At 41.0% G+C, this 17,765-nt stretch overlaps 1 protein-coding gene and 1 non-coding gene across 2 annotated transcripts; one reads left to right on the top strand and one right to left on the bottom strand.

Annotated features, from left to right (window-relative positions):
• Window positions 1-1,053: 1,053 nt before the first annotated feature.
• On the top strand, window positions 1,054-1,706 carry LOC132621879 (probable calcium-binding protein CML18). Its single transcript, XM_060336351.1, has one exon. It carries the CDS (start codon window positions 1,093-1,095, stop codon window positions 1,531-1,533), a length of 441 nt encoding a protein of 146 aa, XP_060192334.1. The 5' UTR covers window positions 1,054-1,092; the 3' UTR covers window positions 1,534-1,706.
• A 5,806-nt stretch (window positions 1,707-7,512) lies between these two features.
• LOC132625321 (small nucleolar RNA R71) lies at window positions 7,513-7,619 on the bottom strand. The gene has a single exon (XR_009576757.1). It is a non-coding gene; the product is annotated as a small nucleolar RNA R71 (small nucleolar RNA).
• Window positions 7,620-17,765: the final 10,146 nt, after the last annotated feature.

Genomic DNA, 17,765 nt, shown 5'->3' on the forward strand with positions numbered 1-17,765 from the left:
ACACAAATTTTTCACTGAATGTCGCCGGAAAAACCTTTATTTCTGATTGATGTAACCTAAAATTCAAATGAAAATAAATTGTAGTTACATCCATCTTCGCTTAGACGTCCTCTAAATATTATTCCCATCGTTGCTTAGACTCCTCTGAATATTATTCCCATCTTTGCTTGCACTCCTCCATTTCTTGAGTTGTTATATTAAATTTTACAAACCAAGGGTGGTAAGTTGGAAATATCAAAGAAGAGAGAGAAAACAAAGGAAAATGTGACAACAATTAATCATGCTACTTTTTTCATGGTGTCAGCTTTGCATTTGTTCAAAATAAATAGTGTACTTAGCATATCTGAGATAGTATTATTTTTTGAACCAAAAGAGAAAAAGAAATCTTCTATCAATAATCTTTTCAGTTTATTAAATTGTCTAGTAAACTTTTAAAAAGAAAAGTGGTCCCCTATAGAGCCATTGGGAGGGAGGGATACTTTGCGTTCGATGAGCAATTTGCACCCACCTGTGCTCTTAGCTGCATGTGATTGTAATCGCAACTTACTAACTGCAAGTGGAGAAGATTTCATTATTTCACTCGAATAATCAGTGTGACGACAATTATATCCAGAGGTGGCAAATAGATGTGTTGGGCTGAATTTCTTTGGTTAAAATAGGCTGAGTTAATAAATGGTGGATTATTGACATGCGTAAAAATTATTTAGGCAGAAATGTTTTGTTAAAATGGGATAAAAAGCGGGTGAAAACTCAATCTGCCCAATTCATATTAAGTATTAATTGCTTTATTTAGTACCGAATAAAATTATTCTTTTTATTATGGCTATACCTATATATAACACTTCAAACAAAAAAATATTGTCTTGATACTAATATTTTGACAAAATTTCTCATGAATCAATTTGGTCTAAATATTAGCTAAATGGGTCGAGCTAATTAATGGGCTGATTATGATTTTATGGACTAATTTTATCACCTCTAATTATAGGGCTAATTATACCCAATGCCCCTCTTGCGCGTTAAACGCGTGATCCACCACTATAAATACGACAGTTTCAATCATAACTTTGCAACTAAATATTCTCCAGGAACATGGCTAAGGTTACGGCAACAATGTCTGAAGTCGAGAAAGTATTCAAAAAATTCGACACCAACGGTGACGGAAAAATCTCTCTATCCGAACTCGACGGAGTTTTGAATGCACTCGGCACCAAAACAACCTCAGACGAGGCGAAGCGAATGATGTTAGAAGTTGACACTGATGGTGATGGTTTCATCGATTTGCAAGAGTTTGCTGCATTCCACTGTCCCGTTGAGGGCCCGAACATCAATAAGGATCTTCGTGATGCTTTTAATCTGTATGATAAGGATAAGAATGGCAAGATTTCGGCTACTGAGTTGCATTCTGTTATGAAGGGCATTGGAGAGAAGTGTTCGCTTAAGGATTGTCGACGTATGATTAGTTCTGTTGATGTTGATGGTGATGGAAGTGTTAATTTTGAAGAGTTCAGGAAGATGATGACTAGGGGTTAGTTTCTTTTGGGGTTAATGGTAGGGGTTTAATTTAACTGATTTTAGTAGATTAGGAGATAAATATTGTTCGTTCCGTTTGACTGATATCTATAACAGTGCCTTATATGGTGAAAGTGTTAATAGGAATTTGATTATCAATATATTATCCTCGGTTCGAAAACGCCAAATTGCGTGCTCTGTTTTCTTTTCATTATATCTAGTGAAGCGCATTGCATATTTCTTCTTCTTTTTCTGTTGGTTTGTATTAATTGCTTTATTTTTATGGGTTTAAATCTTGAAGCGGTGCACAAGAAAGAATTCTCTGGTTCACAAAATCATACTCCCTCCAATTTATGTGAGGGTTTTACTGTTTATTTGAAGAGCCAAACAACTTTTTTTTAACTAGAATTTTCTTTAACTCCTTCTGCATATTATGAATTACTCCGTATTAATTATGTGGACTTCTATTACTTTTATGTAGTTTTTAAATGTGCAAATTTTATTATAAAATATTCAAAGAATCTATAGTTGTAATCGAATCAAAGATTAACAACTTTTACTCTCGTACTTCAAACCCCCTCATATAAATTGGGATAGGGGAGTAAAATCACAAGTAGTTCCATGGGGTACATTGGAACTTATCATTCGTTACATGTCTCTGTTGGGTTACATCGTTCTATACTAATTACTAATTGAGGCCTAAATTCAATAGTGACAGCCAGTCGCACTTATGGCTCTATACCCCAATGTAACATGCTCTGATCTCGAGTCCTTTCTTTCTATTCCTTGATATAAGAGGACCATGAGAGCATGAGGCGATATTTTACATTTTAAATTGCATAAGTCGTGTCAATCGTCGACTCTCATCGGGTAAGTTTCTTGAATCACGATTGCAGAATAAGATTGATATAAATTGTTGTCCAAGTATTCCTCTCGTACTGCGAACATGATTGCTAGCCTGTTCGCAAGGAGTTCCTCGGATTGTGGCCTCTTTCTTAGTATTTGAGTAGAATAAACTTGAAGAAGCAACATTTTTCAACTCTCCACTTTTGCCCCACATGTGATGGGAAAAATGATTTTGAGTGTTATATAAACTATAGAATATCCTACCAGTCAATTAATGTATGTCAGACCACTGAGGAATATTGAATTAAAGTGCAAATATATCAAACTTGTTATAAAATGAAGCTAAAAGAGACACAATATTAAAGGATGAAAACCATAGAAATAGAATGACAAAAGAGGAGAGATTTTTACTATTCTTCCAAAATGTGTTACAAGTGTATTTCATATGAAAACTTATGCCTCTATTTATAGTGCTACATATGCATTCAATATATGAGAAAATGGAGGAACCATTAAGATGATGGAAGAGAAACATTATATTTGTGTATTGGACATCCATAATATATTTCATAACACTCCCCCTTGGATGTCCATAGATGATGTGCATCGTTAAAAACCTTATTGGGAAAAACCCTGTGGGAAAAAGCCTCAATGAAGGAAAAAAAAGAGTACACATATCTAGTAATACGCTTTGAGAGCTGCCTCATTAAAAACCTTACCAAGAAAACCCAATGGGACAAAACTTGGTTAAGGAAAAAAGAGTACAACGCGTATTTCACTCCCTCTGACGAAGACCAATATTCAGATGTCGGAGTCTTCGCATTCCAATCTTGAATATCATCTTCTCAAGAGTTGAAGTTGGCAAAGATTTGGTGAACAAATCTGCAGGATTGTCACTTGAACGAATTTGTTGCACATCAATATCACCTTTCTTCTAGAGATCATGTGTGAAAAATAACTTTGGTGAAATGTGCTTCGTTCTATCTCCTTTTATAAATCCTCCTTTTAATTGAGCTATGCATGCATCATTATCTTCATATAATACTGTGGGTAATTTTGTATCACACTTCAAGCCACATCTTTCTCTGATGAAATGTATCACTGATCTCAACCACACACATTCTCTACTTGCTTCATGAATGGCTATTATCTCAGCATGATTCGAAGAAGTAGCAACAATGGACTGCTTTGTGGATCGCCATGATATAGCAGTACCTCCGCATGTAAACAGATAGCCTGTTTGAGATCGAGCTTTATGTGGATCAGATAAATAACCTGCATCTGCATAACCAACAAGATCTGTACTACCTTTGTTAGTATAAAACAGACCCATATCACTAGTTCCCTTCAGATATCGCAATATATGCTTAACTCCGTTCCAATGTCTTCGTGTAGGAGAAGAGCTATATCTTGCTAGCAAATTAACAGAGAACGCTATGTCAGGTCTTGTAGCATTAGCAAGATACATAAGTGCACCAATTGCACTAAGATATGGTACTTCAGGACCAAGAAGCTCTTCATTTTCTTCTTGAGGTCGGAACGGATCTTTACTCACTTCAAGTGAGCGAACAACTATTGAAGTACTTAAAGGATGCGCATTGTCCATGTAAAATCTTTTTAAAACCTTTTCGGTATAAGCAGATTGATGGATCAGGATCCCATCTGTCAAATGTTCAATCTGCAAACCAAGACAAAGTTTTGCTTTTCCCAGATCTTTCATCTCAAATTCTTTCTTTAAATATTCAATCGCCTTTTGGAGCTCTTCTGGAGTTCCAATTAGGTTTATGTCATCAACATAAACAACGATTATAACGAACTCCGATTTTGCTTTCTTAATAAAAACACATGGACAAATGGCATCATTTATATAACCTTCTTTTACCAAGTACTCACTGAGGCGATTGTACCACATGCGCCCTGATTGTTTTAGACCATACAACGATCTTTGTAATCTGATTGAATACATCTCCCGAGACTTTGAGTTAATTGCTTCAGGCATTTTAAATCCTTCAGGAATTTTCATATAGACTTCATTATCAAGTGAGCCATAAAGGTAAGCTGTAACCACATCCATCAGATGTATTTCAAGGTTTTCATGTACAGCTAAACTGATGAGATATCGAAATGTTATGCCATCCATAACTGGTGAATATGTTTCTTCATAGTCGATACCGGGTCGTTGAGAGAATCCTTGTGCAACAAGGCGTGCCTTCTATCTCACAATTTCATTTCTCTCATTCCTTTTACACCATTAGGCGTTTGGACTACAGGTCCAAAAACCTCACGTTTGGCAAGTGAATTCAATTCTGATTCAATTGCCTCTTGCCATTTTGGCCAATCATATCTTTGTCGACATTCTTCGACAGATTGGGGTTCCTGATCGTCAATGTCTTTCATAATATTTAGGGCAACATTATATGCAAAAACATTATCCACCATAATCTTCGATCGATTCAAATTAATCCCATCACCAGAAGAACTCAATGATAGTTCTTTATTTACTTGAGTCTCGGGTTCCCTAATATCTTCAGGAGTATCAGGATTAGTCAGATCTTGAATATCTTCATGATATTCTTTCATAGTGTCATTTTGATCATTTTTCGTGTTTCTTTTTCTAGGATTTTTATCCTTAGAACCCAATGGCATACCACGCTTCAGGCGTGCATGAGATTCAGAGGCTATGACACTAGTAGATTTTCCCTTTGGGACATCAATTCGGATATGCACATTCTCTGCAGGGATATGTGACTTAGTTATCCTTTTAAAATCAGTAAATGCGTCTGGCATTTGATTTGCTATTTTTTGCAAGTGAATGATCTTCTGGATCCCCTGTTCACATATGGGGGCACGTGGATCAAAATGAGATGGTGATGGAACTTTCCACACAATTTCTCTTTTGATTTCTTTTCTCTCTCCCCCTAATTGTGGAAAATTTGTTTCATCAAATCGACAATCTGCAAATCGGGCAGTGAATAAATCGTCAGTCAATGGCTCAAGATAGCGAATAATAGAGGGTGATTCAAACCCAACATATATACCTAACCTTCTTTGGGGGCTGATGTGCCGTGAATTTTAGCACATTTTATGCCTTTGTAACTAGAAATGTTGCTTGATTTTAAGTGTTTTTACATTGTTTCTTATGTTATTTTTGTGTTTTATAGGGTTGATTAACTAAGGATCGAAAATGAGAAGTAATGCTGAAAAACGGACAAATTGGAGCTAAGCGACGGTCCGTAACTCATGTTACGGACCGTAACGGGATTCGTAACTCACGTTACGGTTCGTACTTTGAACCGTAACAGGGCCTAAATTTTCAGAAAGTTTTCATTGAAACCATCAGTGTTACGGTGGAGTGTTACGGTCCGTAACTCATGTTATGGTCCGTAACATATCACTGTAACATGAGCTAAATTTCCAGATAGTTTCAATAAAACCTTCAGTGTTACGGTTTAGTGTTACGGTCCGTAACTCATGTTACGGTCCGTAACACCTCACCGTAACATCAGCCAAAATTCCAGAGAGTTGCCAAGTAATTGTCACCACTTACGCTTCAGAAGGACGGATCGTAACACAGGGTACGGTCCGTCGCATGATGGCCGTAACGTCAAAGCTGACAAATGACGAATTGAAGGACGGACCGTAACACAGGTTACGGTCCGTAACGATGCGGCGTAAGGGAATTTTTGTCCAGAAACTTGGCGCGATTTTTGGCTCTATAAATACTTAATATAGGGTTTTAAATCATTATTCAGATTTTGTTTTGGAGACACAAACCCTAGGTCTTTCATCTTAGAAGTTGTTGGAGCATTTAAGACAACAATTTCACTCTCATTTCATCTTGTAATTGCATTGTAAGTTCATTATGTTTACTTGTAAGCTTTCTTTGTTATCCAACATTATGAGTAGCTAATTTTAAAGCTAAGGTTGTGGAACCCATGATGGATATTATGTGAATGGATTTCTATTATTGATATATGCATAATGGTTGTTGGTATTCATTCAGTTTTTATACTTTAGTGTTGGGTGATGATTGCAAGCATTATCCGAAGCCATTATATTAACTGTTCTTGGGAAAGAAAGTTAGTATTGGTAAGATTGAATGACAATAACTCGAGGCGTTAACCCTTGTTTAATAGACTAACTTAGGAATAAGAATAAGTCTAAATTGGCATCATTGGTCGCTCTTCGATTGTAACTCTTTTATATTCGGAAGAATCATAAAGAGGAAATACGACTTAACTGTTGGAAAACATTAAGAAGTCCTTAAGAGACCAAGTGCATATTCATAGAACAACCATTAGAAGTATATCAGCTATTGAAACCTGAAGCATAATATCTAATCAAATTGGGGAACACAACCTTAGTCTCTCTCTCACATTAATTACATTTTAAGTCAAAGTATTAAATTACATTATTCAACAATCAATTCAAACTATCCGGAATAGGATTAAAGCATTTAAAGACCGGTATCGCATACGATTAGTACTCTTTTCTCTCCATATTCCCTGTGGGATTCGACCCCAACCTTGTTGGGTTACTATATTTGACAACGTCCGCTTTACGCCATTAATAGGTGTAATTTGAGTGTATCAAGTTTTGGCGCCGTTGCCGGGGATTACGGTTTAGAAATTACTAATTGTTGTGTACTATTCTTTAAAACGTTTTCTATTCCATCACACCTCGTTTGCTGTTTTAGTGAACCAGGTGAACATGGCAGGAAGACCCCATCGCAATCAAGGAAATCAAGGGGGAATCCAAGTGAACCATCCTGCACTAGAAGAAGAGGAGGATGAGAATGTATTTGCGGAATTCATCGACGAAGCTGATTATGCTTCAGCTGTAGTGCCGCCTAGAACGGGAAATGCGAATTTCAAAATTGATAGTTCTATCTATCAGCTATTGAAACATGAAGGCTATTTCCGAAATTCTTCGGAGGATTGTCCACTCCGACACCTGAGGAATTTCCTACATGTATGCTCTCAACAATCTCAAGGTGCTGTTCCTGCTGATGCACTGCGATTAAGGGTTTTCAAATATTCCTTGGCTGGCCAAGCGAGGGAATGGTATGAAAAGCTCCCCAGTAATACTATTCACACCTGGAACGAGTTGACCAATATATTTCTGAAAAAATGGTTTCCACCAAGCAAATAGGCTGAACTTCGGGACAAGATTTTTGGGTTCAAACAACTTCCGGGGGAACAACTATATGCAGCATGGGAGCGTTTCAACTATTATCTAGCTCAATCTCCGACTCATGGATTTCCAGATGCAATCCTTACAGAGAAGTTCTACAAGGGGCTTGATACCATAAATCAAATTGCTGTCAACACTGCAGCTGGGGGATGCTTCATGGACAAATCTTTTGTCAACATCACCAGGTTGCTCGACAAGCTTACTACCCACAATCAAGCCTGGCATTCGAGTGATAGCGAAGTCCTATCATATGGTAGTCCCTCGGTGGCCGCGGTGGCCAAAGAAAATCATGAGCGAGATCATGCATTCGCTCAATTGCAAACCACCGTGGATTTATTATCGAAAAGGCTTATGGAGAAAGAAGCCAAAGGTGTGAATGTTGTCGACGAGATGCCACCTCATGCTCCCGGAATGTACCAAGTTTTTGACGAAACTTATCTAGAGGGGCAGCCACAATATGAGGATGCGAATTATGTCAATAACTCGCAAGGGGGTTATCAACGGCAAAACTATCAAGGTCCCGGTAATCACCCATGACAAAGGCCTCAACAACAATTCCAAGGGAATAATTATGGAAGAAATGATCAGGGCAATCCCAACCAAGGGAATTACAACAACTATAATTATGGCAACAAGAGCTCCAACCCCTACATTCCACCTAGGGGGCAAGCATCTAATTCCCAACCATGGAGAGACAATTCAACTAATAACTCTGCTGGCAACACGTCTAATGATTCTGCTGAAATGAAGAGTATGATGCAGAAAATGCTGATGAATCAAGACAGAACAGAGAGCACAATCAAGGGAATGTCTCAGGTCCAACTATCGCATTCAGCTTCCATTCAGAAGCTTGAAGCGCAATTTAGAGACCTTTCCCGAGAAGTGCATACTCCTCAACGGGGACAACTACCGAGTGATACAGTTCCTAATCCAAAAGGTAGTGGAGTGAACTCTGTGGAGAATGTACTTGCTATTAGCACCAGAAGTGGAAAAATACTTCATGATGCTAATAAAAAGGTGATTGATCAGGAACCAATTGTTGAAAAAGAAGCGCAGCCTGATGTATTGGATGATATTGTGGAGGAAGTCCCTATTGTGGCCCAAGAAGAGCATAATATTAATAACCCCAATGCACCGGTGGAAAACCCGGAAAAGGGGAAGGCAAAACTTTCCGGTGCTCTTCGCCCCTTGAGCCAATTGTTCAAATCTTCACCGCCTTTTCCTCAAAGGCTGGTGAGAAAAATAGAAGATGAGAAGTGTTTGCGGTTTTATGATCAACTCAAGCAGTTGACGATGAATATTCCTTTCATGGACGCTGTCCAAGAAATGCCTGGCTTTGCTAAGTATTTGAAAGATCTGTTAACAAAGAAGAAAAAGCCATTGAAACACGACACTGTGGGTATCACTCACCGCGTTAGTGCCATTCTTTACAAGACCACAGTGCAAAAGAGGGAAGATCCTGGAGCATTCACAATTCCATGCACCATAGGGCAGCAAAATTTTGCCAGGGCTTTGTGTGATAACGGGGCCAGTATAAATCTTATGCCCCTGGAAATTTTTAAGAGATCGGGGCTAGCGATGCCAAGGTCAACTACCATGAGGTGGCAGATGGCTGATAGATCGATAAAAAGGCCAGTGGTGGTAGTTGATGATGTGCTGGTTCAAATCGGGGAATTTCTACTGCCGGCAGATTTCGTGATTCTTGATTGTGCTATTGATCAAGAAATTCCTATTATTCTGGGAAGACCTTTCCTTGCCACAGGGAGGGCTCTTATGGATTCCGAGAAGCACGAAATAAAGTTTCGGGTGAACGATGAAGAGGTGACTTTTCACGCAAGCAGAGGTATGAAATTACCTAGTCCTTATCAAAATATTTCAGTCATCAATTCTGTTGATGAGGTGGATGAAGCTGTGGAATTCAAAATGGAGGAAGAATGCTTGAGTGAAGCACTATCGGCCATCTTGGTAAATTTTGATGCTGAACAAATGGAGGGATATACTGAGACAGTGAATGCACTCATCGGTCTGGGGTCTTACTCGTATGAGCCCAAGAAACTGTCTCTTGATTTAGAGAAACGAACAACTCCTCCAGCAAAACCATCAATTATTGAGCCACCGAAGTTGGACCTCAAACAACTTCCATCCCATATTAAATATGTGTTTCTTGGAGCGAATGCCACCCTACTAGTCATTGTGTCATCACTTCTGAATGAGGGCCAAATCCAAAGACTCATCGCAGTATTGAGGAAGCATTTAAGAGCTTTGGGATGGACTATTGCAGACATCCGGGGGATTCCCTCCGGAATTTGTGAGCACCGAATACAGTTGGAGGAGGAAAGTTCGCCAAGTGTTGAGCATCAGCGAAGATTAAATCCACCGATGCAAGAGGTGGTGAAGAAAGAGATTATTAAGTGGCTAGATGCTGGGGTGGTATATCCGATTGCCAACAGTCAATGGGTAAGCCCAGTCCAGTGTGTGCCAAAGAAAGGGGGTATCACTGTTGTCCCTAACTCTAGAAATGAGTTGATTCCAACAAGGACTGTCACCGGGTGGAGAGTGTGTATGGACTACCGAAAGTTGAATACCGCATCATGCAAGGATCACTTCCCTATGCCTTTAATTGATCAAATGCTTGATCGGCTAGCTGGAAAATCGTATTACTGTTTCTTGGATGGGTACTCAGGGTACAACCAAATCAATATCGCATTGGAAGACCAAGAAAAAACTACTTTCACTTGTCCCTATGGGACATTCGCTTTCAGCCGGATGCCATTTGGTCTTTGCAATGCCCCAGCTACCTTCCAACGATGCATGATGTCCATATTCTCTGATATGGTTGAAAACTTTCTTGAAGTCTTCATGGATGATTTTCTCTGTGGTGGGAGATTCATTCGATGAATGTTTGGTTCATCTTGATCGGGTGCTACAACGGTGTGAGGAGACCAACCTTGTGCTCAACTGGGAGAAGTGTCATTTTATGGTCAAAGAGGGCATTGTCCTTGGCCATAAGATCTCAGAAAGAGGGATTGAGGTTGATCAAGCTAAAATCGATGTGATTTCACAACTCCCTCCGCCCGTTTCAGTAAAAGGAGTTCGGAGTTTCTTGGGACACGCTGGATTCTATAGAAGGTTTATCAAAGATTTATCCAAAATTGCAAATCCAATGTGCAAACTCTTGGAAAAAGATTCCAAATTCAATTTTGATGAGCAGTGCATCAAGGCGTTTGACGAATTGAAGCTGAAATTAACCTCCGCACCTATTGTTGTGTCCCCAGATTGGTCACTTCCCTTTGAATTAATGTGTGACGCTAGTGGTCTTGCAATTGGTGCTGTGCTTGGTCAGTGGCTAAACAAAATCCTGCACCCAATTTATTATGCCAGCAAAACATTGAATGGGGCCCAGCTGAACTATACAGTAACGGAGCAAGAATTACTTGCTATTGGTTATGCTTTTGAAAAGTTCCGGGCTTATTTGTTGGGTGCCAAGGTAGTGGTTCACACTGACCATGCTGCATTGCGCTATTTGATGGCGAAGAAGGATGCTAAGCCTCGGTTGATAAGATGGGTGTTGTTGCTACAGGAATTTGACTTTGAAGTCAAAGACCGAAAAGGGTCAGAAAATCAAGTAGCTGACCATCTTTCCAGACTTGAAGCACCAGGGAGAGCGAGTGATATGCTGGATATTGATGACACTTTTCCGGATGAAAGAGTCTTGGTAATCTCCAATGATGTGGCACCATGGTATGCCGATATTGCCAATTATTTGGTAACTGGCATCATTCCTGAAGAGTTGAAGACATATCAAAAGAAGAAGTTCTTGAGAGACTGCCGACAGTATTGTTGGGATGAGCCGTACTTGTTCAGAACGTGTGCTGACAACATAATCCGGAGATGTGTGGCGGAATCTGAGGTGATAGATATTTTAAAGGCGTGCCATGATTCTCCGGTTGGTGGACATCACAGTGGAAATTGAACCGCAGCCAAGGTGCTAGAGTGTGGTTACTACTGGCCAGCCATATATCGTGATGCAAATATGTTGGCACGTTCTTGTGATAAATGCCAACGCCAGGGCACAATCGGTCGGAGGCATGAAACTCCGATGAATTTTGTTCTTGAGGTGGAACTATTTGATGTATGGGGAATTGATTTTATGGGGCCCTTCGTAAGCTCCTATGACCTGAAATACATTCTTGTCGCGGTGGATTATGTCTCCAAATGGGTGGAGGCGGTGGCCTTGCCTAACAATGATGGTAGGAGAGTCAATGCGTTCCTCAAAAAGAACGTCTTTACCAGATTTGGCACTCCTAGAGCTATTATTAGTGATGGTGGCTCTCATTTCTGCAATAAACCATTTGCTGATCTTCTTGAAAAATATGGCGTGTACCACAGGGTTGCCACTCCATATCATCCTCAGACGAGTGGTCAGGTTGAGGTCTCAAACAGAGAAATAAAAAGCATCTTGGCAAAGACGGTCAATGTGAATCGCACTGACTGGTCTAAAAAGTTAGATGATGCTTTATGGGCATATCGCACGACATTCAAAACGCCTATAGGGACTTCACCGTATAAGTTGGTATTTGGGAAGGCATGTCATTTGCCTATTGAGCTTGAGCATAAAACCCTTTGGGCATTGAAAAAGCTGAATATGGATTGGCATGAAGCAACCAAGCTGCGGTTGTTTCAAATCAACGAGATGGATGAATTTAGGTACAATTCCATGAAAGTGCAACACGGTACAAGGAAAAGATGAAATACTATCACGACTCGAAGATCCTAAAAAGGGATTTTCAGCCAAAAGACTTGGTCTTGTTGTACAATTCACGCCTGAAGTTCTTTCCAGGCAAGTTAAAGTCTCGCTGGTCTGGTCCTTTTGAAATTGTAAATGTGTACCCAAATGGAAGCGTCATTGACGTGAAATCCGAGGATGGCACTCGAAATTTTAAAGTGAATGCACAAAGAGTAAAGCATTACCATTGGTGTATTGATGATGGTAAGGTTGTTGATAGGTATCGTTTGAAATAAAGCTCCTGAACTCGAAAATGAGGTACCACGTCGAGCTGTGACGTTAAACCAAGCGCTGTGTGGGAGGAAACCCACATTTACCGCTTTGAAATATGTTTAAATTTTGTATTTCCTTTGTGTTCTTTCGTGTTTATGAGGTGCTAATGTGGTAGGATTTTGAGCACCGAAGAGGCAATTCACCTGCTGAGTTTTTCCAAACGAGACGCTCCACGTTACGGACCGTAACTAATGTTACGGCCCGTATCATGGAGCATAACAAGCTAGAACAAAACCCAGAAATCACTGAAGAATGAGGAATAGTGTTACGGTCTGAAGTTACGGACCGTCGTACATGTTACGGACCGTAACACAAGACCGTAACTTTGTCAAGAATTATGGGCATTCACTGGAAATTTCGCACCCGTTACGCCAGGTGATACGGACCGTAACACAGGCTGTATTGCCAGGTCATTAATGAATAAGTGAAACGGGGTCGTTTGGTTTACCGTAACACGTGATACGGTCCGTATCTAGTGTTACGGTCCGTAACAGGAAACGTAACCGTCGGTTATGTTTAAATACATAACCCGACGGTTAAAATTTTTTACATAACCAAACGAATCGCCTCCTTCACATTTTAATCAGTTTCCCCTCTCTATATCTCCCACTCTCCTTCCTATTTCTTTAAATCTCATTGCTATCTTCTTATCACAATCACTGTTTTAAGTTCGAGTTTCATCCTTACAATCGCCAACGATCAGGTATTACATGTCTTTACTCTTTTCTTTTAGCTATCGATGCGAGTTCTATGATGTTCACGAGTAATTTCGTATAATATTTGTTGAAATTCGTGTTTTGGCCTGTGTTGATTTAGCTTGAATTTCAATTGATAATTTATGGGGGATTTGACAATGGTTGGGGTTTGGGATTGGTATTGGTGCTGTTTAAAAGATTCGTGGGCACAAGCAATTGCTTCCCACTGAATTGGAGGGCAAATCCGATTGAAAGTTTCATTCGTGAAATTACAAAATCGGTTTGCCCACCAACTGTTCGATAAAAGTTCCCAATGAAAACTTTAGTAAAACCGGGTGAAGTCTGAGTAACCCGAGGTATGTGAGGGGATAAAATGTTGTTTTACACCATACCCATGGAGCATAAAGTTGAAAATTTTGGCCTCGTGCTTAAAACGAAAAAATTTGGCCAAAAGGTTTGTATGATAATATGTTGTCCGTCGTTCTGTGTTACGGGCCGTAATTGGTGTTACGGACCGTAACACCCTTCGTAACAACTCTCAAATTTCCAGTCAACTTTCTGGAAATTTGGCTGATGTTACGATGGGATGTTACGGACCGTACCCTATGTTACGGACCGTAACACCACACCGTAACATTGATGGATTCCATGAAAACTTTACGGACCGTAACATCAGACCGTAACACCTCTCAAATGTCCAGTAACTTTTCTGGAAATTTGGGTCATGTTACGGTGAGCTGTTACGGACCGTAACCTATGTTACGGACCGTCGACTGTGTTACGGCCTCTGTGTCGAAAATGAACAAACTGATATGACGGTCCGTCGACTGTGTTACGGTATGGGTAAACCACGACAATCAAAGAAGGCTTCACCTAAGGTAGCGAAAAAAGGAAAAGGTCGTGCTGCAAGCAAAGTAACCTCACGGCTGCGCAACAACGATCTAATCAAGGACGCTAGGCCTACAAAAAGGCCAGTCGCACCTAGCAAGCCAGCCCCACCAGTCGCACCCAGCCAGCCAGACCCACAATCAGAAAGTTCCTCCTCGGCTGAGGAGTCCAGAGAGTCGAGCTCATCGAGTTCGTCGAGCCAAAGTGAACCCCAGCGGGCTATCACACCAACACGCCGACCTCAACCACCCATTAGACAGCCTACTGCGGAGGAGCGCGAAGAAAAGCGCGAGCAGGAAAGGAGAAAACTTGACATTCGGCTGCAAGCTATGACTGAGAAGATCCTTCGGTTTTCTGTGGAGGGATCTGAAGATTTATACAACAAGGGGTGTGAGCTGGTAAAAGGTGAGGGAACGGACCCAAGGCGGAGTATTTTCGAGGAACGGAATGTCATCTTCGATGGAATAGAAGGTTATCCAGGCATTCGTGATACTATCCGATTCCACAAGCTGGAGTTTTTGAAAAACCCTGTGGGGTCCTACATCCCGGTTTTTGTTAGGGAATTCTACGCTTCATATGGGGCTGCTGTATTCAACTCGGTGAAGAAAGGGCAGCGAGCAACTCAAGTGCCGACAATGAATGAGGTAGTATTCCGGAAAAAGAAGATAGATGTCTCTCCATCGGCCATAAATAAAACAATATTCGGGGAAGAATATATAGAGCCCACAGCAGCGGAAGAAGGGTGTTTGCATACAAAATTGAACAGAAGGATACAATCCCCGTCCAAAAATGGGTAGTTTCAGTTATTACACGGACAACAGATCCTGAATGGGCCATAGTGCCAAAATTGGCAGCCACCACGCGGATTTGGAAAAACACCCTAACGCCAGAAGCAAAGTTTTGGTGGCAGATTGTTCTGTTCCGCATCCGTCCTACCCAATCAGATAATTATTTGACTCCAGACAGGGCGGTTCTGGTGGCTGCCATAATGTCAAGGTATAAGATCAACTTCGGACGACTGATAGCCGACGATCTCCGAGAGAGAGCCACCCAGCCGGCCACTTCCCTTATTCATCCATGTCTGCTTACGCTACTATGCTCGCGTGCAGAACCAGAACCCCTACCCCATATCGATCACAGTGTGGTTGCCAGCCATTTTTATGACATCACAAAAGGGAAAGATGATGTCTTGAGCCAGGGTTCAATGCCTTCTGCGTCGTCTTCTGAGGTGCCGGAGGGGCCTACGGGGTCAGATGTTATACCTTTGGCTATCATGGGTGCTGAGGAAGCTGCTACGGGTCAGCCCACAGATTCTGGGGTTCCACCGGCTGCGTATGCTACACAGCCCATGCCCGTTCCAGACGCGCCTACTTCGGGTGGTCCTACTTTTTCCACTGGAGCGAGCCCAGCACCAGCGCAGCCAATACCCGGAGTCCCACCCGAGCTTGGAAGAAAAATGATGCTTAACCGGAAATTTTTTGGGGCGGTGGTCCTGCAAGCGGATCACACAGACAGACAGGTCAAGCAGCTCATGACTGAGCTAAAATAGTACACAAAAAGGGCTATTGATACAGCGCTGCGACCGATAAAAGAACAAATGGCTGCGGACCACCTACAAATCCACTCCCGGATAGATGGCATTGAAAATAGAATGACCGAGCTGACTAAGGCACACCCTGCTATGGACTTGGGCACCATTCGGACGGAGTTGCGGTCTGTCAAAGACGATGTGCAGAAGTTGAAGGCACAGGAAGTGGGTGTTGTGACAGATCAAATTCTGAAAGTACACACAGAGTTGGTACAGAGCTTATACCAGCCAGTTCAGAGTTTGCTTGGGGATGATGACATGAAGGACACGGTTGAGGAGGAGCACGACGAAGAGTTGGAAGAGGATGCCCACTCTTTAGCTAAAGGGAAGCACAGGAGAGCCTCGCCAGATCTCGAGCCCATTCTCCAAAGTCTTGATCCATATGCTGAGTTGCGCCCACAGAATGAGGAAGAGGAGCGGCGTACTTTGAAAAGAATCCGCCAGGAGTCCCGGTTAAGTTCTGACACCGCAGGATCTACTTCTAGCTCAGCTCAGCCCATTGAGCCGGCTCACCGTACTTCTCCCCCACCCACTGCTCCACCCCATGATGCTGCGACAGATCCGCGCGCCTAGTGCGCTCCAGGGAGGCCCTCCATTCTTTTAATGCGTTATATTGATGCTTTGAGGGCAATGCATGCTTTTAAGTTGGGGGTGTGGTATTTGCTGATTGGTTGTTGGGATTGCTGTTTTAGTATACTGGATATTGTTTTTATTGTTTTTGTTTTGATGGGTATTTTATCCCAAAATTGTGATAATAAGCATGTGTTTAAGACAATTGTTATTGTTTTGTTTTGTTGGTATTATTTTTATTAGCAAGTATGTGTTAGGACGTTCTTCGGCTGTTCTTTGCTATGTGTTTCTATTCCCGAAGAATGCTATGTGTATGTTAAACCTAGCATGTTTAGGATGCTTAATATAGAAGTAAAGTAATGATGACTTAAGTGGTAGTAGTCCGTGTTTCTAGCATAGATATAAATGGTTTTTACAAGTTCAATGATATCCCTCCGAAAAATAATTTGTGATATGCATCAAAAATGAGTTGTTGGTATTGACATGTATGGTTCTTTTAATGACATTGCAAAGAAAGGGTGTTTATGCATGTGAAATCTTCAAACGGAAATGAAGTCGGAGTATTTAAACAATCCTTATACCATTGTGTGGTGAGTTTTTAGCTTCTATTTGCATATGATGCTTGCAATCTAGAACTTGCCCGGTTGGTCGTGCGTGAATTCTAAGGAGAATTTGATTGTGAAGTGATCTTAGGCTTTGTTTGTATTAACCCCCAAGTATCTTAAATGAGCCTGGCCCGTACAGAAAATGATCCCTAGTCTCCCATTTTTGAGCCTATAGACTTTTTCTTCGATTAACCATGAACTAACCTATTTCCCTTCTGTGAATAAACCCATTTGGCACCAAGTCCCTCCTTGACACGGAAGAATGACAAATGAGGCTAAAAGCCTAAGTTGGGGGTGACAAGTCAAAAGTGCGGAAAATGAGGCTAAAAGCCTAAGTTGGGGGTGATAAGTCAAGATGCGGAAAATGAGGCCAAAGGCCTGTTGGGGGTGATCACGAATATAAAGGGACATAATTCAGCGTGGATATATATATATATATATGTATAATTTTTTTTTAAAAGATATATAGGTATATAAGTTCTAAATAAATCCACGCTAAAAATGGAGGGTCGGAAATGATAGGAAGAATGGTGAATGAAGTCAAAAAGAAGTGTCGAGGAGAGTGAGTCACCGATACCCAAATATTCATCCTACCCGTCCCTAAGCCAATGTTACAAGCCCAAAAAAAAGTCCTAATGTGATCACGATCAAATTGTTCAAAGTTGAATGCATGGAAAATAAAGGCAAGCCTATGGTATGTGCACGCATGGTATGCAAATTTCTTTGTGGGTGTGAGTGTTCTTCTGTCTCTTTAGTCTTCTGTCCCATTTATGTCGTAAATGTGTGTTGGGACATTCTTTGGTCTATGT

The sequence above is a fragment of the Lycium barbarum genome, chromosome 12 (genome assembly GCF_019175385.1).
Source record: "Lycium barbarum isolate Lr01 chromosome 12, ASM1917538v2, whole genome shotgun sequence".
In the NCBI taxonomy this organism is placed as follows: Eukaryota; Viridiplantae; Streptophyta; class Magnoliopsida; order Solanales; family Solanaceae; genus Lycium; species Lycium barbarum.